This window comes from Actinia tenebrosa, unplaced genomic scaffold, assembly GCF_029948245.1.
Source record: "Actinia tenebrosa isolate PJP-AT-01 unplaced genomic scaffold, QUT_ActTen_1.0 PGA_scaffold2__45_contigs__length_23673736, whole genome shotgun sequence".
NCBI classification, from domain to species: domain Eukaryota; kingdom Metazoa; phylum Cnidaria; class Anthozoa; order Actiniaria; family Actiniidae; genus Actinia; species Actinia tenebrosa.
In genome coordinates this window covers 7674798-7702506 of record NW_028292579.1, presented here as the reverse complement: position 1 = coordinate 7702506, position 27709 = coordinate 7674798, and the positions used below count along the sequence as shown (strand labels likewise).

Genomic DNA, 27709 nt, shown 5'->3' with positions numbered 1-27709 from the left:
TTGGCAACACTTTCGGGAAACGGATGGGATATTGATATTGATGATATGGAGGAAGCACTTAAACTGCAAGCTAACCCAAAGCTGTTAAAAAAACGAATCGAAGACAACACTGGACAAAAGATAACCCTGAAAGACATCGCCAACCTGAAATTCAATTTAAAAAGAGAGATTAACAGAAATTATTTGGAGGACGTCATACCTTTTTTGAAGACCGGCCGCCGAACAAGGAGCTCTTGCAAAGGTTGTGGTTGATGAAGACAACAATTTTGAAGGCCTCTATTACGACCTAAGAATGCCTGTTTATTTGCTCATGTGCATTGACGGCAATGGTTTAATTGAGATAGTGGGCGTATTCATTTTAGCAGAAGAGACCAAGGAAGGTATAGAAGCGTCTGTCGAGATTTTTAAGACGTATAATTCTTCATGGAGCAAAACTTAAGTTATAATGTCCGACAAAGATTTCGTAGAACGAGATGTGTTTACGAAGTGCTTCCCTGGTGCAACATTTATTTTTTTTTTCACACTTTAAGTTCATTTAAAAGGGAGATAACGTGCAAAAAATGGGAATAACATCCGCCGAAAGGTTGAGAGCACTAGAAATCCTTACCTCTCTCGTGCATTCAATGTCCGCTACCGACTACGACCGTAATCTCAACGAATTAAAGAACTCCAACATCAAAAGCGTCATTGACCATATTCTAGAGAACTGGTATCCAATAAAAGAGCAATGGGTTACATACTTCAAGGATAACAGTTTTAATCTTGGAGAAACGACGAATAACAGGCTGGAGTCCACATTCAGCAAGATTAAAAGTGTGTGCTCAAAAAATGCCAGTTTGATGCAGTTTTTTTACAGAGTTTCTAACTGTAATGAAATGCTTGAGAGAAGAGAGAAAAACCATCAATACTTAATGGCTATAACGGGGAAGAAAACAGAGTTGCAAGCCCTAGCCAAAGACCTCCAGTCCTACGCAGAGCATCTAACACCATATGCGTTTGGATTTCTTCGTAAGCCATTCGATTTAGTCCATAAAGTAACAATTGTTTCCAGGAAAAGCAGTAACGAATTCACTTTAAGCGCATCGAAAAATAGTAATCTTCAATCACACCAATTTACACCTACGCTTTGTGATTGCTCTTTTTTCACGAGAATGCATCTACCTTTTAAACATATATCTAAAGTCCGAACTCTACTCAATCTCCCGATCCATGTATGTCGCATAAACGATGGACTATGGAGTTTTATAAAGAAACGGATCGCTTCAACTCTGCCATCAGTAATAATCTTGTTGAGGACTTCTATAGTGAGAATCATGTTGAGGACATCGTTGAAATACCGAACTTTGCTGTGAATGCGATGACAAAGCAGGAGAACACCTGTAAGACCCTTTCGCAGGCTCAGAAATTTAGGAAAGCTTTGCAGAGTGCACAAGTTTTAGCCTCATTAGCAAGTGAGGGAGGAATGGCTACGTTTAAACGAAGGCAACGTGTTCTTGAATCAATCATTGAAAGCTGGCAACTTTGCCACGAAGTTGTTGTTTTTGATGCTGAAGAAATTAAAGACAAAGAGAGTGATGTGACCACAGATCATGAGAATTCAGAATTCAAAATCGCTGGCCTTGAACAAACTTCCGACAACCTACCCCCAATTATTTCTACTGATAAGGAAAAAGAAAAACAAAAAGATCAAAAAATAGGTGACACGAGTGCGTCTATGGATGACACCTTGGATGCAGCCGATCCTAATGATACCTCACAGTTGAAAAATATAAAACTGCCACCCAAGATTCTTAAAAGAGGTCGTCCAAAAGGAGCTGAGGTGACGGTCATTGGTCTATCGAGAACCAAAAAACGAAAAGAGAAATCGCACACATTGTTACCCTTCAGTAAACTTTCCCCCGATGAAAAAAATAGGCTGATACTAACTTTCATAACCTCTGAAAGAGCGGCAGGCAAAGCTTAGGTTGGCAAACGACTATTGAACTAAAGGAAACAAAAAATAAAATTGGATGGCTTTGTGCTGTATGCCAAACAATGATTGACGATGATATGGAAGACAGCATTGCCTATCATAGATGCCTTCTATGGTCGCACTTCGAATGCACAACTTTGAAAAAGAGACCAAAAAGCCGCATTTGGTTTTGCAAATTCTGTAAGAATAAGTTCTTGTGATAACTTTGAATATGATATAAAAGTTGATCATAACTAGTTTACCTTGTGCAAAGCACAGAATTAATCGTTACGATGCATGAATCAAGAAACGTAATTACACGAGAATATGTTTCAATCTTAGGGTGCTGAAATTAAGGCTAACATTTTTTATGAAATGAAAGCAAAAAAGAAATGCATCCCTTTATATCATATTCAGGGTTAGAGTTAAAGCACAGAGGGCATAGGTCTATAACGTCACTTTCATTTAGGATTCTAAGTAAAAATAAAAAGTTTCGAAAGAAAGATTGGCCGATTTCAAAGAGAATGATATGTGTCAGAGAAACATTTTCTAAGTGTCACACTTGCATCGCTCGTACTCTATGTACGGGGCTGGCTAAAAAGAGAAACCTAAGATTTTTTGGTTTTTTGGAAGCGCTTGGGGATTCTAAATAAAGATAAACGGTTTCAAACAAAAATAGGCCGATTTCAAAGAGTAATATGGGAAAATTTCGGACTGCCGGACGTTTAGTCACTTCGTAATTATTAATCCACTGTAAATAAATAAATCCATGATAAATAGACTTGAAATGTAACAATATGTGCAGCTTGTCGCATATACTTTAAAACGTATGAGTTAAAAGTCGTCAATCAAACTCTTACGAATACTAATCAACAATCAATAATTGACAGACTTTGTCAGTTCATTCGCGACAAGGGCCGTGGCTGTTTGATTTTTAAGTTGGAACTTCACTGCGTTTATCGGCAGATCCCAGTTGAACCCAAGGACTATCGATTCTTAGGATTTATGTTCAACGACAAATTGTACTTTGATTTACTGTCAAGATATGTAGGGACATTTAATCAGATTTATATTTACTAACTTTATTATTACTAACGAAACATATAATCACTTATCTCAAGAATTTTGTAAAACAGCCAAAGGTAACTACTTGCGGTTATCCCATTTTGTAGCTCTTTTCCGGTGATATTATAGGTAAGGAATTTAGGAGTGTTTCGTGCCAATATCTCGCAACACGTTTAGTCCATTTCAGTAGTACGACCTAAGTAGTCAAACGGAGCAGAGCTAGACTAACGAACGGAGTACTTGGAGACAACTTTCAGTTATTAGGAACACAAATTAACTTCTCATACCCGCGGAGTCAAGATAAGACGTAAGTGTCACCATTTGTATCGCTTAAACACTGCCTTAGTAGCAGCTAACAATTAAATTTATTCGCCCTTAGTTTTTACCGCAAGTGAGTCAAACGTGTAATTGAATGGTTAGTTAACTCTCAATAAAAAACGTAGCCAATTTATTGTACAACGACTCAAAGTGGTTAACCTGGCGAACTCCGGTGCCCAACACCACGTGTCTGCGACATCGGGAACGCGACATTTACGCTGCCCTTTCGGACTTCGTTGGTCAGCCCTTATCTGCCAACGCACAACGAAAGCCGTAGTACAGATTTTCTCTTAAGAAGGTTTTACCGCTGACGTATACGATTTCTATGGTGCTGAATACTACGAATTTGCAGACAATGCTTACTCCAGATTACATCAAATACTCAGCGAATTAGGCCTAGCATCATCACCTGAAAAAGACTCGCCTCCGTCTACGCAAATGACTTGCCTCTGCATTCACGTAACTGTCAGACACGTTAATGTTGACTGTCCAGGAGTCCAGCCTCACAGAACGCACGGAGGAGTTACACACTTGGATAACTAAGCAATTACACACTACATTCATTCGTTACTGCCTGTATTAAACCTGGTCGAATTTTCATGGCTAGACTATCAAATACATTACGCGAAATCAACCTATCACCGCTATAAGTCCATGAGCATATGAAAGATGACATTCGTTGGTGGTTTACCTTTCTGCCACGTTTCAACGGAACAATATTAATCAAGTCCAACTATGTTAATTTTCAGGATCTATTTTTAACCACAGACGCATGCCTTGAAAGCGGTGGTGCTACTTGTATTAATGAATGTTTTCCTTCCTATTTTCTACAGACATTGTCAAGCAAGCTGGCCATATCGCGGCTCTCGAAATGTTCGTCTTCATAGTCGCAGTACGTTTCTGGGCTTCGCGTCTAACTGGTCAGAATTTTTTTATTTCGTGCGACAACGAAGCGGTTGTGACAGTCATCAACTGCGGGAGATCTTGAGATATTTTCATACAAAATGTTTGCGACAACTCTGGCTTACAGCCGCGTATAACGACATGGAAATTCACGTACAACACATCCCAGGCATACATAACACGCTGGCCTACTGCTTAAGTCGAAGGTCTACAGACTCGACTGTTCACGAGCGATTCAACGAAGTCACCCAGCGAACAGGCGTCACATATAAACATTTTACAGTTCCAAAACATTATTTAGTTTTTGAAAACATTTGATTTATTCAAGGCGTGGAAGTCATAGTCATAGCTTAGTTTTCATTCTATTTATTTTATTGTTTTCTTGTGTTCCAGAAACAGCAAGAGATCAGTCCCTCTGTACTCTGGATTCACTTTGTTCGAAATTGATCCACTTGTCTTTTGCTGATTTTACTCACAAGAACATGCAGTCTAATTGTTGAACATATTACCGCTTTTGTTAAGCCATTTCCTGTCACTGTTAGTTCAATCTCTCGTTACATTGCTTATCTAGTTAATTAAGACGTGCTTATAGCACAATTTTAAATCATCTCAGCAGCATTAAGCACGCACACCAGTTTTTAGGTTTCAAGCTCTCGTGGGATGAAGTTTATCGTCACCAATTACTATTGCGCGTCGTTTCATAGGAACAACGCCTAAGATTCGTAAACAAGCCATTACGCCACACGTTCTTTTTTGTGTGCCCCCCTCTGCTTTCGTTAACGAATCCTTTGCACGCTGCAATGCGGGCCCTTTTTAAGTCGCCTTCTTTTCTTTTTTGCGAAAATCAAATTTAAGTTGTAGAGCGTGTTCACGCTATGTCGCCTAAGGTTCTCCTTTGTTCGGATCTCACATTCGGTCCTCAAGGCGCAATCCTTACCATTTGTCACACCAAAACCATCCAGTTTCAGCAGCGTGTACTCTCCATACCAATTCCACATATAGCTAATTCCCCGCTGTGCCCCGTTTTTGCATTACATTATCATTTCAGAGTCAACAGACTTCAAAGAGCCGAGTCCACGCCGCTCTTCTCGACTTACTCCACAGTTCACACTCTCCCATCACCTACCATCATTTTAGTGCCTGAGACGACAAACAATTTTCACCACACAGTTTTAGACGCGCACTACTAGCAGCAACCCAATGAAAATACCATTAATTAAACATGAAAAACCCATGATCCTGTTTTTCATGGCCATGAATATCGCATTTTGAAATTCATGGCCTGCTTGTGAGCCCATGGATTTACCATAACTTTTTTCCGAGGGCATGGAAAACTTTTTAAAGGCCATTAAAATACAAAAGATGACCTTTAATGGCAATGAAAATACTATTAAATATGGATTTTTAATTTCATGGCCATGAAAAAAGAGTAATGGGCATAAAAATTAAAAATTTTCATGAACCATGAATACTTTTTAATGGCCACATGGAAAAAGTTCATGGCCATGAAATTACTATAAAATCAAAAGATAAAATTTAATACCCAAAGAATTTTTTTTGATGGCCATGAAGTTATATAGCATAACTTTTTCATGGCCATCAATTTGCAATAAAATAAAAAAACCAAATTTCAAGGCCCATTGATACTTTCTGATGGCCATGGAATTTTATAGAATAATTTATTTCATGGCCATGAAATTAAAAATCAAATTTCAAGACCCACGAAAACTTTTTGATGGCCATGAAATTTCACAGTTTTTTTTATTTTATTTTTTTATTGCCATTAATTTGCCATGAAATTAAAGAAATCAAATTTCAAGATCCATGGATACTTTTTGATGGCGATGAAATGTCATGAGAGGAAAACTAAAGAGCATGTACCCAAGTTATTAGAAGGCCAGTCTGTATTCTTTAGTTCATTTTGAAAGTAAATTCAACAAACATCGAGGAACCAAATGCAGGATGGCATGACTCTTTGAAAAGCAATACTAAGCGTTTCTGGAGCTATTTTTCGTCATAAGACCAAAACTGATTTTATCCCAGCTTCTGTAAGATACAATGGTAAAATCTATTGTTCTCCTGTTGAGCAAGCTGAGCAATTCAACAAGTTTTTCTTCTCCACATTTACTCAAAACACTAATGACATTGCTTTATCATCTTCCAGTAATGTTTCTTCTCTGGACACTCCCCACATATTGGAGGAGACAGTTTGTAAGCTGCTTTCTAAATTAGACCCACATAAAGCTCCTGGTCCAGACGGATTGCCTACATTTGTTCTGAAGGAATGTGCCAAGGAACTGTCACCTACATCTGTCAGCTATTCAACCTCTCGTTATCATTGGGTGAGCTTCCCGAAAAATGGAAAGATTCACTAGTAGTCCCAGTACATAAAAAGGGTAAACGCGACGATGTAACAAACTACAGACCTATTTCATTACTGTGCATTATATCCAAGGTCCTCCAGCGTTGTATATTCAATCACGTGAAACAACACATCTCTCCTCTATTGGACGACGCTCAACATGGCTTTCTTAAAGGACGCTCTACAGTCACACAGCTCTTAACTTACTACCACAACGTTGGAAAAAACCTCGACAATGGTTAACAAACCGATATTGCCTACCTAGACCTGGAAAGCCTTCGACAGCGTACCACCCCAACGTCTTCTCTACAACCTCTGCCATTTTGGCATTCATGGTCAACTTTTATAATGGTTTGGTAACTATCTTCTTAACCGACGTCAACGCTGAATTATCAATGGTCATACATCTTCCTTTCTTCCTGTATCGTCTGGAGTTCCTCAGGGCAGCATACTTGGTCCATTACTATTCCAAATTTACATCAACGACCTTCCAGCAATATATGAAAGTAACATGGCTTTATTTGCTGACGATTCAAAGTGCTCAAGAATGATCCGCGATGTTTCCGACTGTGAAATACTAAAAGATGATCTGGACAACTTACAATGCTGGTCCAACGACTGGAAACTAAATTTCAACACCACAAAGTGTGATGTATTGATTGTATCGCGTAAATGTAACGCTATTAACTATAACTATACAATGAACACTAAGACACTAAGTCATGTTACATCTATTAAGGATTTAGGAGTTACTGTTTCTCATAATTTGAAATGGAACGATCATATAAATAGTTCCTTAGCCAGGCTATAGAATGCTAGGCCTTCTTCGGAGACATACCTATCTAAGCTCTTTTGACATCAATGCAAGGAAGCTTTTACATCTTAGCTATGGCCTCACTTAGGATATGCTAGTGAACTTTGGTCTCCACAAGCTATTGTAAGCATTAAGAAAGTGGAAAGTCTGCAACGCAGAGCCTCGAGATATATCTTAGGTATTAGTTATGATGATAATACGTCTTATTGTGACCGTTTGAAACAACTTAATTTATTGCCCACATCATATTGGCATGAATTTAAGGATTTAGTATTTTATTTCAAATGTCGTTCAGGTCACTTTAAAATACCCATCGAACACTATGTTAAGGCTCGTACTAACCGCAGGGTAACCCCATAATTCTGAAACTGATTTGCTAATACCTAAATGTAGGACTAAACACTTCCAAGCAAGCTTCTTTAATCGCATTCCGAAACTTTAGAATATCTTACCTAACACTTGCCACTTAGCTAATTCGCTTAACCAATTTAAATCTTCTATTTATCATTACTACACTAATGCAACTTCCAACTTCTATGATCCTTCTATTTTCAACACTTGGAAGTCAATTTGCCCCAAGTACTGCTCTGCTCATAATCTTCTAAATAACAAACGCTGCTGCTACTAACTATCGAGTCCTTGATAACTAGCATTTTTAAAATTGTACATAGTATATATAATTCAATGTATCTTATCAGTTAGAATTTATTGTTTATTAGTAATCATTTTAGTTAAGGGTGTACTTAGATTGGAGCTATGCTCTGTTGTATAATCCCTACCTCATTCGTGATTCTTTATTTGTTTGTTTTGTATATATTTGTATATATTTTATAGTTTATTATATCTTTATTTTGAGGTAAAGTTTTGTAATAAATAAATAAATAAATAAACAAACAAACAAACAAATAAATAAATAAATAAAGAGTTTGTTACAAACATCCTTAAAGAACATATCAAGACATGCCTATCAGAGAACGGCTATCCAAATAAGCATTTACATAAATAAGCATTTACATTAGAAAAAGAAGACTACAGACGAGGATAAAGGGTTGGTAGTGTTACCGTATGTACAAAATGTGAGTGAGAGAATTTCACGCATATTGCCACGTTATAACATGCATGAAACCCTGCCAAACATTACGCGGGTTTCTCTCCAAACCAAAAGACCCCATTGCCAAGGGAAGTCAGACAGGGGTAGTGTATTCAATCCCCTGTCATAAATGTGATATAAAGTACATCGGTGAGACGAAACGAGCACTTAAGACCAGAGAGATAGAACACCAAGCAGCTCTAAGACTGAACCATCCGGATAAGTCAGCACTAGCAGAGCACGCCATGAAGACTGGCCACAGCATTAACTGGCTTGGTTGTTCTGTAGTTTATAAAAAAAACGATGGCACCAGAGGAAATGGCTGGAGGCATGGAAGATTGCTAGTGAATCGGATGCTCTCTTTAATAGAGACAGTGGAAGGACATTACTTGATAGCTATCGTAGCTTGATAGGCAAATAAGATCGTATATCGTATCTTAATAGACAAAAAATAAAAATAAAAAAAATAAAAAAATAGCGCGCACATTTAATTATCCCTTCGTAACACGCGCGCTCCTAGCAACTGATACATTTAACTACAGCACGCGCACATTGTTATGTTGCGTATTTCTTGTGAATATTGTCACAACCGTTTGCCCTGATGAAGAGCAAGATGCTCGAAAGCTTGGCTTAATTTATAATTAAAAAGCTGATGAATCAAAACTATCATGAATCCTTAAAGAAGTTCAATTTATTGGAAGAGGCGCTTAAAAAACGAAACTCAAAACCGCATCGTAAAATGCTACCATTCGTCACTATGTACAATCCAGCCGTACCGAACATCAAAAACCTTTTAATGAAGCACTGGCACCTTATTACTGGCAATTAGAACCTTAAAAGGATCTTTCCTAATCCTCCTTTCGTCTCTTACAAGAGGAATAAATCGCTTAAAGACTTGCTAGTCAGAGCGAAAATCCCGAAAAGAGACTAGATATAATTCTAACGAATTTTTGTAGTGTTTAAACTCATTGAGCATAGCGGCAGGACAGTGGCAATATTATAACACCACCATGACAGTGTCTTGAAACTGTGATCAAACCATAAATTAAGCCAATTTTGCTTTGAATTTGAGAAACTATAACATTCAATCTCCCTCATGTTTGATATATTGCTTCGATGATGTTTTTACATTGTATTGTGGTTTCTGAGAATTGATGTTTAAAATTTTTTATATAAACGATTTTGTATTGGCATGAAGGAATTCTCCATCTAGAATAAACTCTATAGTTCAGCTACTGACACTATATTTATTTCTCTTAGGAAAATGGACAAAGATGTAGTTCAGTCTTCAAAAAAGAGTGACTCCCTTGAATGAAAGAATGATCATGAGTTTACAAAAAAGGCAGAAACCCCATATAAGCAAGGGTTTGTATCATTTTGTCTTCAATTCCATAAAAAGATGATTCACTGCAGCTAATACCAAGAAATGCAACCTTAATACTTAAAACAAAGGGGTTCTGAAGTTTGTCCAAAAGTCGCCAAACTGCTAGTAAATGGACTTGCAAAATTCATGGGAACTTTGTTTAAATGAAACATAAAATGTTTGCTTTCCAAACTTCAAAACATGATGACATACTTGTACTAGAACGGCATCTTCAAACAAAAAATTACAAAGTGGTATGCGACTAAAGAGCCTGGTCAGGGTTCATAACACCCCACACAGGAATTCAAATGTAATATAAATATACTGTACTTTAATTCAATCTATACATGTATAACTTTTGTGTTTTGGTTTTCTTAACATGCAAGATTTGATTGTATGCCAAAAACCAGACAAGTCCTGCAAACTGGTTAAGGCAATTTAATTTGGTCAAAAGGATGGTAATGATGCTGGCAGTAAACGTCATTTATGAATTATTTACTTTATATTTTCTTGCTCTGGCAGCTGGCTTTATTATTTACATTTTGGTTTATTTTATAGACATGATTTCTCTGTTACAACTGAAGGCTAAGTTTCCTGACCTGGAAAATGGCGAGGGAGTACCTTTGCCCGAAAAAACACAAGAGTGATACACAACCCTAAGTGAGCTTACGGTAAGTAAACCGCTTTATTTGATTAAACATAAAGTTGTGAACAAAAAAAAAGTTGAGTCAACATCTCGAAAATTGATTTTTAAGGGGTATGGTAAATAGTTTTGCTGTTCATGTGCTTGTATCAATTTTGCTTGCTTTAGTTATTTGCTTACATTATGCATGCACACATTTACTTTTGCTATGCATGGTTTTTTACTACGTCAATTCAATTTGGGGTCCATTGGACTCCCAACTCGATGCTTTAGGAATCCCCTTAAGCATGTACCTTTTCAAACTCTCTTTCAAAATTATTTTTGCATCCCTGAGGATGCAATCTGGTTTTGTTTTGGCGTCTCATTTCAATTCAATGTCTCGATTACTACTCATGCAATTCAATCCAAGTATAGACATTCAATTCAATCTAAATATGTATTCAATTCAATCCACGTATATACATTTATTAAACTCAATCCTGGAGAATGGGGCGAGCGGTTTGGGGTAGCCACGGGTAAGACTGAAACTAGTAGCTGGGTTTCCTGTGGTGGCTGCTTATGGCTTCTCGAACTCATGTTCGTGCTGTTGTTTGTTTGAAGTTTGGTAACTTCTCAGTTTAAACATGTAGTATGGTATCCCTGAGTTTATGGATCACGTGACAAGCACATGGGCAGGACACCGCTGCAAAACGCAATGCGCATGTGCTAAAATATTATTTGTTTTGTAAACAAACCTTGCTGCCATAGCGCGAAATTCAAAAAGCCGAAGCGAATAAAGCAAAGCCGAGCGAGAAATTCTCAGAGTAGCTAGAGTGTCATATTTACAATAACATACGTTTTGTACCACATAATTTTACGTTTGCACCAAAGGTGAAAATGAAGGGTAAAGTGGGTCGCGTGCCGTCGAGTACTGCTATCGCTACTTTCGTGTTGTTGTTTTTACGAGTGGTAGTCTTAATACATGGTTCAAACAAGACTGGTATATGCATGAGGGCTGAAAAAACAAGAACAGGAAGGGCTTGCCAAGGCAGAATGTACACAGTGAATTCGGAGATAAGTAGGGTAACACGGTTGCCGATAAATTCCCGGCTTTGTCGGTATCATTGGGATGTCGCACGGAGGGAAAACCTACAATGTGCTTGTCCAAAACAAGACTATTTCAAGCACTCAAGACTAAATGCGAACAAAATACCACAAAGATTTTACGCTGTATTTGATGATGTTGGATCAAGCATACAAGGGTATTGTCCAGGAACTCATTGGTGCAATTTATGCAAACAAACAGCAGACGAAGACTTTAAAAACCACCAGCTATACGCATCGGCAGCGCGAGCAAAAGAAGTAAAACAAAACAACTCTACTCTTTCTCATTCTTTGAAGCTTTTGGAATTGAATTGCAGTCTCTCTCTTTAACATTTTTGTCAGTTTGTAGCAGCAGACACATGTGTAAAGTTTTTGTTTACCTTTTCCCTAAGAAAAACTGTAGCTTTGGTATTTTTGTTATCGTTTAAAATTCTAATTTCTCCTGAACGTTTCGGTTCTTTGTTTACAGTCAAAGGTCAAGGTGCAAGTTTTTCATAAAGTGCATGTTTCTGATTTGCTTAGCATTTTTCAACCTTCTAAAATAAGTACGAACGTCAAGCAGTAATTAATCCTAAATGGAAAATGTTTTATATTATACATTTTATAATGCACCTGGGTTGTATGATCTGGTCTTAAAATCTATATCCAGGGAAGATGCCCGCCTCAGTGAGGAATATACTGCTGTCCAAGAACAAAGAACTGTTGTTTTGTTGCACACACTTGCCTATTTCAGGTAGAGGTTTCATAATATCATATGATAAGCTGTGTAACTGAGGAATGGTGCTTTAAGCTAGATATCTGTGATATGTATCTAAGGATAATAATACTTTCCCTTTTTTGGAATTTAATTTTAACTATTACTTCAGCAACACTGTTTCTTTTGTTTCTGAATCAATAGATCACAAAAAACTTGCTCACTCCAGAAAGATGAAGGCCTTTTTCTCCAAGAGCATGGAGCCTCACGTTCTGCCATAAATGCTGGAAGGGTCATTGGCTTTAGTGAAGAGTTCTCTACTGGCCACTAGGGCCTGGACACGAGTTAGATACCGCTGACCGGCTCAGTAGGAGCGGCCATCTTGTTTACGTTAAGATTACGTTTTAGGACAGAACTATAATACAAGACTATTCAGCACCAGTATATCTTTATTTATGTAAGTTTTCCATTTATTATATGTGTAATCGTTTACTTCACATTTATCTATACATGATTTACTTTAAGTGCTATTATTTAGCTTAGATTTTATATATTTGTATCTTAGGACTCTATCATCGTTGTAGAATAAAATACTATCAGACATCGAGAAGCATCTCTTTCTTCATGATAGAGTCATGGTTGTAGTTGAATGTTCTGTTCCTAGCTGCACCTTTAAGACACAGGATGTCACAGACGCCGTCGCCGTTGCACTACTAAATAACCATGGGCTAGCACACAGAGACACTGCCACAACGCTCCAGGCCCCAGCGTCAAGAGGACCGAAACTAGATCGGCCGAAAGTAGACATCGGCATTTCAATAGAGGAATGGAACGTATTCGTCCGCCGTTGGGAAGTATTTCGCTCTGGCTCTGGCATAGACGATGCTTCAGCCCCATCTCAGCTCTTTCAGTGTGCTGGACCTGCATTGGGAGATAGCATCCTAAAGGCCAACCACAAGGCAACATCGGAATCCCTCGGAAATCTTCTCTCTGCTATGCGCTCACTGGCCGTCATCCCGGTTGCCACGTGCGTTATACGCACCGAGTTGCTGCAATTACATCAGGAACGCGACGAGGCATTCCGTGCCTTCACAGCTCGGGCGCGAGGAAAGGCCGAAACCTGTGCCTACAGCACACGGTGCGAGTGCGGCAAAACCGTTAACTATACAGACCACATCCTCCGAGACGTCCTACTCAACGGCATTTACGACCCCGACATACGTCGCGAGGTACTCGGGACCAAAGACATCCTGCAGAAAGCGGTGAACGACGTTATTGCCTTGGTGGAAAACAAAGAAATGGCCCGAAATGCACTCCCACCATCAACCCTCTCTGGCATGTCATCATTCCAGCAACAACGAAGAACACAACCCTCTGCGGCCCCATCACATCCAGATCAAGCCAAAGAGGCAACTTGCCCCGACTGTAAGAGTCCCTTCAAAACCTTTACAGAAGGAGCGCGAGGATGGAACACCAAGCCCCATCAAGTGTGCATAAACTGCTACAGGGCCCGAAGACGAAAGCAACGCCAAAAACCCGCCAACATCCAGGCACTAGAATCTGAGCCTATCGCCCAAATCACAACAGTCAGCGTACACAGCACCCACAACAGTCATCGGCGCCGAAGAAGACAGCACTCTCAACGCTATAAACGGGACCTGACCATAACACATAGTACAATCCATAGGCCCCCATCTACGAGACTAGAGCATCACATATTCTCCAAGGGCGAATGGAGAAGAGCTCGTTTCAGAGAACACCCCAGAGTGTCCGTCACCATCACCGTTGACGGACCAAACAACCGATCTCACAACCACTGCTTTAACAAGGAGGCAAAAATATCTGCAATCGCAGATACTGGCGCACAATCAGACCTCTGGTCCCTAGAGGAGTTCACTGCCTGTGGATTTTCCCGTGATGACTTGCGACCAGTCAGTCTTGGCCTCTCAGCCGCCAACCGCTCCCCTATCGCCATTGAGGGTGCGTTCTTTGCCACACTAACAGCAGCCTCACGAGACGGTGCCAAAACAACCTGCCGCTCGATGGTGTATGTAAGCAGCTCCGTGCGAGACATGTACCTGTCCTACGAGTCACTGCTCAACCTCGACCTACTGGGCGAGCACTTCCCTACCAGAGAGAACACAAAGACACCCCTCAACGGCATACACGTCCACGACAGCGTCCATAAACCACAACAACCCTCATCCATCAACGCCAGTAGGTTTATCAACGATGGCTGTACTACGCCACCTAACGCCAACGACACAACGTGTTCATGCCCTCTGCGCACAGCCCCACCACAACGCCCCAACGAGCTACCATTTCCGTGCACCCCGGAAAACAATGAAAGAATGAAAGCCTGGCTCCTCGAACAATACGCATCTTCAACCTTCAACACTTGCCCTCATCGAGCATTGCCCTGCATGGCAGGACCTCCAGTTGAGATACATGTGGATCCAGAGGCCACACCAAAGGCATGTCACAAACCAGCCAGCATACCTGTCCATTGGCAGCAGAAAGTCTACGAGGACCTCCTCCGCGACGAGGCACTCGGTGTTGTCGAGCGAGTGCCGTATGGGGAACCGGTGACCTGGTGCCACCGCATGGTGGTCACTCGGAAGCACGACGGTTCACCCCGCAGGACTGTGGACCTATCACCCCTTAACAAGTTCTGCCAACGCGAAACCTTCGCCACTGAGTCACCCTTCCACCTGGCGCGACGCATCCCCAAGAACACGTGGAAGACGGTCACGGATGCCTGGAACGGTTATCACAGCGTCCCACTGCGAGAATCAGATCGCCATTTCACCACGTTTATCACACCATTTGGACGCTGGCGATACACCAGGGCGCCGCAAGGCTTCCTGTCCTCAGGAGACGGATACAATCGCCGTTTCAGTGCCATCCTCTCGGAGTTTGAACGAAAGGAACGTTGCGTAGATGACACCATACACCACGACACCGATCTGGAACAACATTGGTGGAGAACGATTGACTTCCTGACCAGAGTCGGCCAGTCCGGCATCGTCCTCAACCCAGATAAGTTTCAATTTGCAGGGAAAAGTGTCAGCTTTGCGGGATTCCAGATATCGGACGCAACAATCGAACCGCTCCCCAAGTACCTGGATGCCATCCGCGACTTCCCCTCCCCAGAATCAACGACAGACATCAGGAGCTGGTTTGGCCTCGTCAACCAGGTGGCGAACTACGCACAGTTGCGAGACACAATGGCCGTATTCAAACCTTTTCTCAGCCCTCGATGTAAGTTCACATGGTCCCAAGACCTGGAGGCAGCATTCCAACAGTCCAAAGAAGTCATCGTAGAAGCCATCCGGGAAGGTGTTGAAATCTTTGACATGCAACGGCGCACCTGCCTACGGCCTGATTGGTCCAACCGCGGGATCGGTTACTTCCTGCTTCAGCAACATTGCAACTGCCCCTCCGGTATACCAGACTGCTGCCCAGGGGGATGGAAAATCACGCTAGCAGGTTCAAGATTCCTTTCATCAGCAGAGCAGCGTTACGCAGCCGTCGAAGGTGAGGCACTTGCTGTCGCTTGGGGCCTCGAACAAACACGATATTTTACGCAAGGATGTGACAACCTTGTGATAGTAACCGACCATAAGCCACTAGTAAAAATCTTCGGTGACCGCACACTAGACGAAATATCGAACTCCCGCCTGTTCCGACTAAAGCAGCGCACCCTACCGTGGCGCTTCGAGATTGTCCACAGACCCGGGAAAACCAACCACGCCGCTGACGCCACTTCAAGACACCCCTCACCATCGAGCTCCGAGAACCACTACTCACTCGGTAAACCAAGCGAACCTGACCTAGCAGAATCAGCGCTGATGTCTACAATCCGCGAAGACGCTCAAGGCCTCAGTGCAATATCGTGGTCCCTCCTAGCACAGGAAACAGCTAAAGATGAATCCCTCTGCCACGCTCTCCGTCTCCTCGAGCAAAACGGCAATATAGACAGCAAAGACCCTACCTTAACCAATCTCTCCCCAATCAGCGAATCCATCTATATCCAAGAAGGTGTCCTGCTGTACAACGACCGCGTCATTGTTCCCTCCTCCCTACGCCAAGGGATCCTCCAGCACCTCCACGCTGCCCACCAAGGGGCCTCCACGATGGAACAGCGTGCCCGTGCCATCGTCTACTGGCCTGGGCTATCAAAGGACATTCAGGACACCAGAGAAAGATGTGCCGACTGCAACCGCAATGCCCCGTCACAAGCGGCCACACCCCCTCTACCTTCGCCACCACCATCCACCCCCTTCGAAGCGATCTTTGCAGACTTCTTCGACCACGGGGGTTGCCACTACCTTGTCGTCGGAGACCGCCTCTCAGGTTGGGTAGAGGTTCTACGCTCAACAGCTGGCACCGATCTAGGAGGATCAGCAGGCCTGGTCCATCATTTACGCAGATTCTTCGCTACGTTCGGCGTCCCAGAGGAACTTGGGAGTGATGGTGGCCCAGAGTTCACAGCAGGTAACACTCAAAACTTCCTCCGCTCCTGGAACGTGCGACACCGCGTGTCCTCAGTAAGCTTCCCCCAGTCCAATGGGAGAGCGGAGGTTGCTGTTAAGGCAGCAAAGAGACTTTTAATGTCCAACACTGGTCCAACCGGGAACCTCGACCAAGACCGCTTCTTGCGTGCAATCCTACAGCTGCGAAACACGCCCGACCGCGACTGCAACTTATCACCCGCACAAATAATCTTTGGTCGGCCACTACGAGACTCACTTACCTTTGTAAGTCGACTAGAAAAGTTCTCAAACCCCAACGTCCGACCACTATGGCGTCAGGCTTGGATAGCGAAGGAAGAAGCCCTGCGCACAAGGATGTCCCGCACAACCGAGTCCTTGAGAATCCACTCGAGACCACTTCGCCCACTAACCCCTGGCGACAGAGTCTTCCTTCAAAACCAGCATGGCCCAAACCCAACTAAGTGGGACCGATCTGGCCTTGTAGTTGAATCCCTGAAGAACGACCAATACAGAGTGAAAGTAGATGGATCGGGACGGCTGACACTGCGCAATCGTCGATTCCTGAGAGCTTACACACCAGTCCACCCGACAGTCCCGCAGCAGACAGTATCCCCGCCGCCGTCCCTAGGAAGAAGCCAGGAGCAGGAGCACATACTGATACCCACAGACAAGGGACCACTTGAAGAGACCTGTGAGCTACCACAAGATGAACCATGTGCCACATCCCCAAACGTTCCTCAACCCATCGTCCCCACACTCCCCCAACCACCAGCCACCGAGGGACCACAACCAGACGTCAGTCCCCCAGAAAACCCGTTGACCCAGGCACCTCCATACATACGCCCTACACGTGACAGAAGGACACCACGGCGCTATGAACCCGAGACAGGCACCTGGGTTAGAAACTGAGTCCAGTAATTCTGACTGCCCAGTCAGAGATTCCAGGACTGGGGGGGATGAAGAGTTCTCTACTGGCCACTAGGGCCTGGACACGAGTTAGATACCGCTGACCGGCTCAGTAGGAGCGGCCATCTTGTTTACGTTAAGATTACGTTTTAGGACAGAACTATAATACAAGACTATTCAGCACCAGTATATCTTTATTTATGTAAGTTTTCCATTTATTATATGTGTAATCGTTTACTTCACATTTATCTATACATGATTTACTTTAAGTGCTATTATTTAGCTTAGATTTTATATATTTGTATCTTAGGACTCTATCATCGTTGTAGAATAAAATACTATCAGACATCGAGAAGCATCTCTTTCTTCATTTAGCACCAGTCCAAGGAATGTTGATCAACATAAGCAGCAGCTAATCCACACCTACCCAGGAGTGCTGCAACAACATATAATGGCTGCTATCAAGGTACTTTTTTTCTGAAAAATAATTAAGAAAGGAAAAAATCAAAAACAAAATAAAACAACAACAACAAAAAAAACATAATATAGAAGTGTGCAGTGGAATCCCTAATATCTTGAACTGCTAAGGGAAAGGAAAAGTTGATGCTCATTTAATCAAGCATCAAGTGCAAGTCAGCTTTATTTGAATATCATATATTTTTTGTCTTGTCTAACAGGGACAATTTCTCATGGTGAATCTTCTAGATGATTTCCATGACACTTTAACCATCAGGCTTCCATCAGAGCTTAAGCTATCTGTTGCCACACATATGGCAAGCAGCCTATTGGACATCCATAGAAATATACCAGCTGTACACCTACCTTTAAAAAGAGGAAGCCAACACAGCAGTGTCCAAGTAAAAGTGTCTGGAACAGAAAAAAATTGCCGGGGAGGCATAATTGTAGCAAATATAAAGGAATTGCTCAATGCCTTTAATAAAGATAGACACCAAACATTTATTGCAAGAATGCCATCAGGACTTTCAATCAGTCCTAAAAGCAGCCAGCAGCAAATAAGAGAATTAAGGTAAAATATATAGCATAAATTAGAATAATATAGACATTCGTCATCAGCCATTTTTAATTCACAGTAATATTTTCCATTTTACTAGGGTATATTCTGAGCTTTCACATAGTGAACTGTCCACTCTGAGTACGACAATACTTATAGATGAGTTCGAACAATCTCTGAAAAGTATGGAGGACTATGAAGCAGCCATTCATCATATATTTGGTCAATGCCCTCATCTTCATAACTACCTTCAGCAATATGTACTGCCGGCTCCTGGACACTGGCCAACATGGTTGTATCAAAAGAAGCTGATAGCTCAATCGAATAATCCAAGTATTCTTTCAATAATCCCAGAGCAAGGCCCATTTCATGTCTTTCTTAATCTTCAAGAAGACATAATCAAGATGTATCACTTCATGTTGGGAAATGTATACCACAAGATATTTGGATCAGTTTTACCAAACAAGCCCAAACCTTTTCACATCAATATTTTAATGCTGTCTTTCTGGGATGGTTAAAAATTAGATCAAAAGTACTTCAGAAATTCGAATTTTGCAAAGATATTGAATATTTTTGTCTACTTCATATACTTGAAGAAGTTATTCCACTTGGATTTTTCCATTATTCCTTAATTTTTAGGTCAGGAGATCTTGAAGAATACACTGAGACAATGTTGCGGCAAATGGTTTTGTTCATAATCTGGAGAAGAAAACATTACAATCGATCAACAATATCAATGCTAAGTGATTTATGGTACCATAAAAATTATTTTCTAAGCTACTACAAGATGAAACAATTTTGGACGACTTTTATTACTGAAAAAAAGGTTGAGATATGGCACAGTATGCTGAGAGACCGAGTGCAGGTATACGATGATGCAAAGCAAATAAGATCAAAAGAAACAGCAATGGCAGCTTCAAAGTCGGAACAGAACTTCCAAAACAGTTTTGTGAAACCTTATAAAAGAGGGTGTTCTGAAAAAGATATGAGTATTGTGGCTGGAAAATCTGCAGAGGTTCTCCTTTCAACTATTAAGTCAGTTGGAAAAAACTTGGGTAAATCAAAACAGGTATGTTTACCTAATGAGTTTAAAACATTTTTAACCCCTATATATATAGTAAGTTATAAATATAAATTAAAAAAATCGAGACTTGAGAATCTTAACTATCAAAACGTAGGTGCAGGTGCAGCAAAATCAAAATAGCAGTGGCAAAACAAATGACAAGAAATGCATGTACCATCTTCATAACTGGTCAGCGGTCGAGGAAGGAGGATGTCGATTCCCGCGCTCTTCAAATTTAGTGTTTTGGTTTTCTAAATTTGATATTTTCTTTAGCTTTTTTTTGTTTAACTACTTTTCTGATGGATCAAGAATCTATAAACACATTTTCTAAGTTACTTGATGAGAAATTAAGCCCAATAATTAGCGACCTTCGCGAACTTAAAGCGAAAGTCTCAAAGTTAGAAGAATTTGAACGATCACTTGATTTTCTAAGCAAGAAATACGATGAGTTTGATACCAAAATGAAGAAGATCGAGCTTGAAAATCATCAAATCAAGATGGAAAATACTTGTTTATCCACTCAACTTCATCGTCTATCAAACGAACTAAGTCAAATTAAGGAGGAATGCAATAATCTTGGTCAGTACTCAAGACGGGACTGCCTGGAAATTCGAGGGATTCCTGTCAGTGACGATGAAGACACTAGCGAAATTGTCCGTAAAATTGGTGATCTTGTGGATGTTAATATTGAAGTAGATGATATTTCTGTGAGCCACCGTTTAGCTGGACAGAAAAACAAGAACTATGATCCTGCAATCATAGTTAAATTCGTACGACGCGAACTTCGTGATGAATTATACCAAGCTAGAAAATATCTACGTGACAAGTCGACCCGAGATATTGGTCTTGTAAGGTTTCCAACACAGAAAATATACCTTGCAGAAAGCCTGACGCGTCATAACCAAATGCTATTCAACCGATGTCTCAAGGCAAGAAGAGAACTAAAGTATAAATATATATGGACTAATAATGGTAGAATATCGCTGAGGAAGGATGGATCTAGTCCTGTGGTCACGATCTCCAATGATCTAGACATTGATAACTTATACGAATGAAGCTAAGTAATCTTAGATGTTCAACTTTCTATGTGTCATTCAACTGATTTATTACAACACTTGAGTTCATTTAATGATATATACGATTTGAATAATTTAGATCCTGACTCTCACCTTCCAACTCAATCTAATTTTAAGTATTATTCTACCCAAGATTTTTCAGAAAACCCCGAAATTGAAAGTAGCATTTCTGGTAAATGTTTTTCGGTTTTGCACTCCAACATCAGAAGTCTAAATGCCAACATTGACAATTTTATACATATGCTTTCGGAACTAAATCATAATTTTTCTGTTATTGGTCTTACTGAAACCAGACTTAAAAGCACACCTGGAATTCCATTTAATAACTTTATTAATGGTTATAAATTCTTTTCTCAGCCCACCTTATCTCATGCAGGTGGTGCAGCTTTCTATGTTTCTGACAAATTATCTTCTTCCCTTAGAAGTGATCTTTCTTGCTCTATTAAATCTGAATTTGAGTCTCTATGGATTGAAGTAGAAAGTGATCTACATCATAATATTGTGTGTGGGGTTATCTATAGGCATCCTCATAGTAACTTTGATGTATTTTTTAATTATCTTGAAAGTTCACTTGATAAAATTAATAGAGAAAACAAATTTTGTGTAATCATGGGGGATTTTAACATTGATCTATTAAAATCCTCTTCCCATTCAGATACTGAAAATTACCTTAACACTCTTCAATCATATTCATTTAATCCTCATATACTTCAACCTACTCGCATTACCGATCATTCTGCTTCTCTAATAGATCATATATTCTTCAATTCATTAACACACTATACTGTTAGTGGTAATATTGTTTATGATTTAACTGACCATCTTCCAAATTTTCTAATTATAAATAAATTATCAGCTCTTCCAAAAAATATTAAAATATCTAGAAGAGACTACTCTAAATTTAATGAAGCTGATTTATTAGATGAAATTAAGGCTATTGATTGGACTGAAGAATTTGAACATACCATTAATGCTTCTATGCTATTTGATATTTTTTATTCCAAACTGTCTAATGTAGTTAATAAGCATATTCCTATTAGGGAACTTAGTAAAAATGATGTAAGGCAATTATGTAAACCATGGATAACTAAAGGAATTGAAGTATCAATTAAAATTAAAAATAAACTGTATAAGAAATATATTAAAACCAAATCTTTGTATTATTTTGATAAATTCAAAATATACAGAAATAAGCTTAATCACCTTATAAAATTATCAAAAACTCGATATTATAATAACTATTTTATATCCAATAGAACTAATATTAAGAACGTTTGGAAAGGAATTAAAGATATTATTGGTTTTAAACATGGATTATCTAATCTGCCTTCTAAATTACTAACATCTAATAATGTTGAGTTAACTGATTGTAAGAGTATAGCAAATCATTTTAATGAATTTTTTACTAATATTGGTACGAATCTTGCTAGTTCAGTCCCAAAAAGCAATGTATCTCCATTGAGTTATTTGCCTCAAAAGTCACTTAACAGCATTTTTCTAACTCCTGTTACACTTAAAGAAATAGAGGATGAAATAGATAAACTGAACCCTTTAAAGAGCACTGGGCCCTTCAGTATACTTGTTGCAGTTTTAAAATCTATTAAACATCTTATCTCAAAACCTCTTAAACGTATTTTTGATAACTCTTTTTCTTCTGGAATTGTTCCTGAAAGTTTCAAATTAGCTAGGGTCATTCCTGTGTTTAAAAAGGGTTCTCAAGTCAATGTTAATAACTACCGTCCTATTTCCCTTCTTTCAGTTTTCAATAGAATTCTTGAAAAACTTATGTTTGACAGACTTATTAACTTTGTCAATAAAGAAGCTGTTTTATCTCATAAGCAATTTGGTTTTCGACCAAAGCATTCCACTTTACAGGCTGTTCTTTCCATAACAGATAATATACAAAATGCTATTGAAGACAACATCTATTCTTGTGGAATTTTTCTTGACCTTAGCAAAGCTTTTGATACTGTTAATCATCAACTTTTACTCCAAAAACTAGATTATTATGGAATACGTGGGTTAGCAGGTAAATGGTTTGAATCATACCTCCATAATAGACGACAATTTACTTCTCTTGGAAGCACCTGTTCCGAAATTTTACCTATATCTTGTGGTGTTCCTCAAGGTTCAGTTCTTGGACCCATTCTTTTTCTCTTGTATATAAATGATTTCTCTAAATCATCCAATAAATTCTCTTTTCATTTATTTGCTGATGACAGCAATCTTTTTTATGCTAATAAGAGTTTAAAATCTCTAGAATTGATCATTAATAATCAATTATCTGATGTGCACACCTGGCTTTGTGCTAATAAACTTTCCTTGAATATTGAAAAATCAAATTTTATTATTTTTCATCCAGCTCAAAAGAAATTGTTATATGATGTTCAGCTTCAGATAGATAATCAACCTCTTCAGCGGGAGTATCAAATTAAATATTTAGGTGTCATGATTGATAGCCACCTTACTTGGAAATCACATATTTCATTTATTTCAAATAAAATAAAACGCAGCATTGGAATAATAGCCAAGGCTCGCCATTATGTCAATTTGGATATTCTAATTAACATATATTATTCTTTAATATATCCTTATTTAACCTATGGTATTGTAGTGTGGGGACACAGTTATAACACAACACTTGATCCTTTGTTTATTCTCCTAAAGAAAGTTCTACGTCTAATGACCTTTGCTGACTACAATGCCCATACTCATCCTATTTTCATTAATTTAAAAATTCTCAAGCTTTGTGACTTGGTCTACTTTCATACTGCTGTTTTTATGCATGATTTTTATTCTGGAAATTTACCTATTTACTTTAAGTCATTTTTTCACTCGGTAAGCATGAAACATTCTTACAATACAAGATTTGCTTCTAAAACTTCTTTTTCCCTACCAAAAATTAGAACCAATTATGGAAAATTTAATATAAAATATGCTGGCGCTAAAGTTTGGAATTCTGTTGAGGAGTGCTTAAAACCATATAGCAAAGATAGGTTCAAGAAATCCTTAAAAGAAAAATTACTGCAGGCTTATTCTTCTTCTAATTAAAAAAATAAAATAAAATAAAAAAGTGTTATCTATACCAACTTATGAAATGATAATCTTAATAGATCAAAATTTTTGTTAATTACTAAAAATTTTCTTTTTTCTATTTATTGTAACAATCTAAAATGAACTGATCCATTTCCTATTTGTCTAATTTCCTTTTTTTTTTTTTTTTTTCTTATTGTATTTGTCAGTATTGATTATTAACTTATATTTAGTTGTTTTTTTTTTAAGTAATTTTTTTTTCTTTTTTTCTTGCACTATATAATTTTACTCATTCTCTTCCTGTACCAAATTTGCAATTATTTTTCATGTCAAGCTGTCTGCCTAGGTTAGCCTCATGGTTATTGCAGATAGCCTGTACCTTATAATTCGTTATATACACATTGTATTAGTTCTATTTTACTTTTTGGTACAATAAAATATGTATGTATGTATGTATGTATGTATACGTTTGACTCAACTGTCGACGCAAAGGCTCTCCCATTTGCTTACACTCACTGCAAGTCTGCCCCAGCAACATTCCCAGATGCAACCAAAGTCTGTGACTATACTGAATGCAATGTTACTGACTCAACAGCTCATGCTGTAAGACTTCCATGTTTCCACACCATCCACAGAACATGTCTCAACTTGGTTGCAAAGAAATGTCCCATCTGCACTAAAAATCTTGATGTTAAAATAAATAACTTAGCAACTTCCTTTAATGAAAGCCTCCTTAAACCAACGTCCAGTTCAAACACAACTTCCCAAGACCATTCAGATGATGATGATTTTGGTGATGGCAGTGATGACGATAGTATCCACATCAACCAAACAGTGGATCCTGAATAGTATTCTTCAAGAGCTTGAGAATCATACATTGACCAAGAATTAGACACCTTGACAGTTTTGCAACCACAAATTAATGTCAGTGCAAGCTCCCAGCAAACATCCCAGTCTGTGCATCATCCAGTTGCAGTTAATATTCAGATTGCTAAATCATCGCTTGGTACCTCCAAATTCTGGTTTCTACCACCACAGCTGTCTCAAGCAACTCAGTTTGGAAGGAATGGTTCTAATGCCTGTACTTTCATCTCCTTGTTAATGGCAAAGGAACACACTAGCTCACTACATTATGCTACTCTCCAATTGACTTGTAATTCCAATCTGAATCAAACATGGTTATCATTGTTGTTGTCTGCCATTGCTCGAGGGAACCAGGGATATGACAATGTAACGCAATCCCTAGGCAATCCATTCTTCAGTGTAGCTGAAGCAAATCACCATCTAACAGCTGTAATTGCCCCTGTCACTGTGACATTGGAGGAATCCTTGGATCTTTCTATTACTTCTGTGGATCCTCAAGTACCTCAGAGTTCCCTTGCCTTCTATCTACAACGGCTAGTTAGAGAACGAAACTTGGCAGCGTTGATCATAGCGAACGGGATGACCGTGTGTTTCGTTGGTCAAAACAACAACGTGTATTTTTTGGACAGTCATCCACACTATTATGGGCAAGTATTTGGAGCAATGGTTGGAATGGCACCTGTGGATAATTTGCCCCAACTTTAACGTTTTCTCTTTGACTTTTGCCTCCTTTGTCTAATAGTATGGACCAGAGAACACTGTTTACGAAGGTTTACGAACATCATCGAGTTCGAAAAATACTTTCAGAACGGTAAATCTAATGATCAAACAAATAAAACTCTCACACAGAGTTAGGTTCAATCCATTGAATTGAATTCGATGAAAAATTTACACGGTGTGAGTTTTTCTTGGCCATTCTTCCAACGATCGCATCCTATTCGAAGCACGCCATCCGCCATTTTGAAATATATAAACTCGCGCATGCGCAGACGTTTTGCAGCGGTATCCATGGGCAGGCAATCTGCCATCTTGATTAAAGCTTGTAGTTCAGTTCAAGCTGTCTTGTTCTTTTACCTAATATTACAAAACATGGAGAAAAAAATTGAAAAAGCCGCAATCCTTTTAACAAAAAAGCATCAGATATGTTAGTAGCAGGTAGTTCTTCTTCAGGATCAGGTGGAAGTAACAGGAATTCTGCTTCAGGTATCTCAACAGTCCAACACCGTTCGACGTGCGAGATCAATGATAGAGCAAAGCCCTTAAAGGTGGACTCTTTAGAAGACTTAATCAGAACCAGCGATTAAGGGCCACAGGAAATTCCAAGAAGAAAGTGCGTGTCGCTGAGGCAAAGCCATTTGAATTCTGTATTTTGGTGGATTAAATTGAATCAAGTCGGATCGATATTGAATATATTTTGGCGCATTGATATTGAATGTATATGCTTGGATTGAATTTGAATATATATTTAGATTGAATTGAATGTATATGCTTGGATTGAATTTGAATATACATTTAGATTGAATTGAATGCATATACTTGGATGGAATTGTATGAGTAGTAATCGAGACATTGAATTGAGTGCATATAGACATTGAATTGAACATATATATATGAGTATTGAATTTTGCTACAATCGACTCGTCATAGGAATGACTTTTCGATCGAGCAAAAAAAAAAACCCAGACAGATCATAATTTTGGAGCTGATGATACTTCATGTAATTTTCTATTATGGGTCTTTAATTTTAAGTTTGCTTCTTATATCCTTTCAGAACATAAACAAATGGTTGATCATGCAGTTAAGGTAACTAAATAACAGCTATAAGTAATTCCACTGGATCCTAATAACACATAGTAATTCTATTCTGTCACCGCACTGAGGGCTCACGTGAGATAGCATTGCGCCTGCCCGAAGTCAGTGTATTGCCGCCTCCACAAGCGATCAGTTAGGAGTTTTTTGAGGGGGAATAATTTGCCTCTCAAAATGCCCGATAACAGCACAAAAATTGACCCTAATGACCAAAAGCGGAGCAAAGAGGTTTCTACGAAGAAAAGGAAGCAGAGAATCGAAGAGGACTCCCCGGCTAAAGAGCATATCGAAGTCCAGGTAGTGGAGAAGGAAAATGGCGCCAAAATTGGTGTCCATACAAATCCTGTTGACAACTCAGAAAAACAGCTCCTCTTAGATGTAATGCATGAAGGGTTTGCTCAGCTTTCCACGAAAATGGCTAATGCCATTTCGGAGGCTTTTCAGACACTGAGAGGAGAGCTAGAAGTCGTCTACGACGATAATAAGGAGCCAGAAGATCCAAACATTACAGACGAGGACGAGGAACCCCCCGCGAAGAAGCGCTGTGAAAAGGTCAGCGACGATACTAGTATGGACGCTGATACGTCTTTGGGTAATTTAATCGGTAGATCCACCAAAAACAAACCAGCCTCTAATGAGGAAAAGAGTGAAGTGCTTAATAGCCTCAAACAAGAACTTCCGAAAGAGGAAACAGGTCCTGATGTGGACACTGAACTCGCGAGCATAATAAACAACCTACACAATGATTATTAACATCTCTGTTCAGCTAATTCATCTCTCAATATAACCGACCAGCTATTTGGAGATGATTTAGCAAAGTAGGTAAAAGACCTGACCGAAGTGAATCGTGTTGGTAAGAAAGTTACAACCACTACTGCGGGCTCCTCTACGTCTACGAGGCCACGTTGTTACTCCAGCGACTCCAGAAACAACATCATGTACACTGATGCATCCAACTTAGGGTGGGGTGCAGTAATGGGTTCTAACAGAACAGGAGGCAGGTGGAATGAGAGTGAGTCAAACAAACACATTAATTGCCTCGAGTTAACAGCTGTACTCTATGGTTTGAAATCTTTTTGTAGTAATCTACACTCAACACATATTCGCATTTATTCTGATAATACCACTACTGTTAACTATATTAACGCAATGGGGGGGACACAC

General features: G+C 39.5%; 3 protein-coding genes, 1 long non-coding RNA gene and 1 pseudogene across 5 annotated transcripts; 4 read left to right on the top strand and 1 right to left on the bottom strand.

Moving 5' to 3' along the window:
- Window positions 1–560: 560 nt before the first annotated feature.
- Window positions 561–5427, top strand: LOC148909140 (uncharacterized; annotated as a pseudogene).
- A 7166-nt stretch (window positions 5428–12593) lies between these two features.
- On the top strand, window positions 12594–18043 carry LOC148909139 (uncharacterized). 2 transcript variants are annotated; one of them, XR_016120438.1, is made up of 2 exons: window positions 12594–17890; window positions 17999–18043. XR_016120438.1 is itself a non-coding variant. In XM_089033961.1 (2 exons), exon 2 carries the CDS (start codon window positions 12922–12924, stop codon window positions 17689–17691), a length of 4770 nt encoding a protein of 1589 aa, XP_088890087.1. In that variant the 5' UTR covers window positions 12594–12743; window positions 12852–12921; the 3' UTR covers window positions 17692–18043. The 2 variants fall into 2 exon arrangements, 1 of the variants encoding a protein (XP_088890087.1); XM_089033961.1 differs by having other exon boundaries at window positions 12594–12743; window positions 12852–18043.
- A 22-nt stretch (window positions 18044–18065) lies between these two features.
- On the bottom strand, window positions 18066–19198 carry LOC148909138 (uncharacterized). The gene is made up of 3 exons (XR_016120440.1): window positions 18949–19198; window positions 18511–18555; window positions 18066–18165 (listed from the first exon to the last, which is right to left on the bottom strand). It is a non-coding gene; the product is annotated as an uncharacterized LOC148909138 (long non-coding RNA).
- A 394-nt stretch (window positions 19199–19592) lies between these two features.
- Window positions 19593–25459, top strand: LOC148909137 (uncharacterized). The gene is made up of 7 exons (XM_089034026.1): window positions 19593–19769; window positions 19885–19952; window positions 20197–20692; window positions 21197–21371; window positions 22599–22868; window positions 24468–24686; window positions 24759–25459. Exons 1-7 carry the CDS (start codon window positions 19608–19610, stop codon window positions 25439–25441), a joined length of 2073 nt encoding a protein of 690 aa, XP_088890152.1. The 5' UTR covers window positions 19593–19607; the 3' UTR covers window positions 25442–25459.
- A 1208-nt stretch (window positions 25460–26667) lies between these two features.
- Window positions 26668–27298, top strand: LOC148909136 (uncharacterized). The gene has a single exon (XM_089034025.1). It carries the CDS (start codon window positions 26720–26722, stop codon window positions 27296–27298), a length of 579 nt encoding a protein of 192 aa, XP_088890151.1. The 5' UTR covers window positions 26668–26719.
- Window positions 27299–27709: the final 411 nt, after the last annotated feature.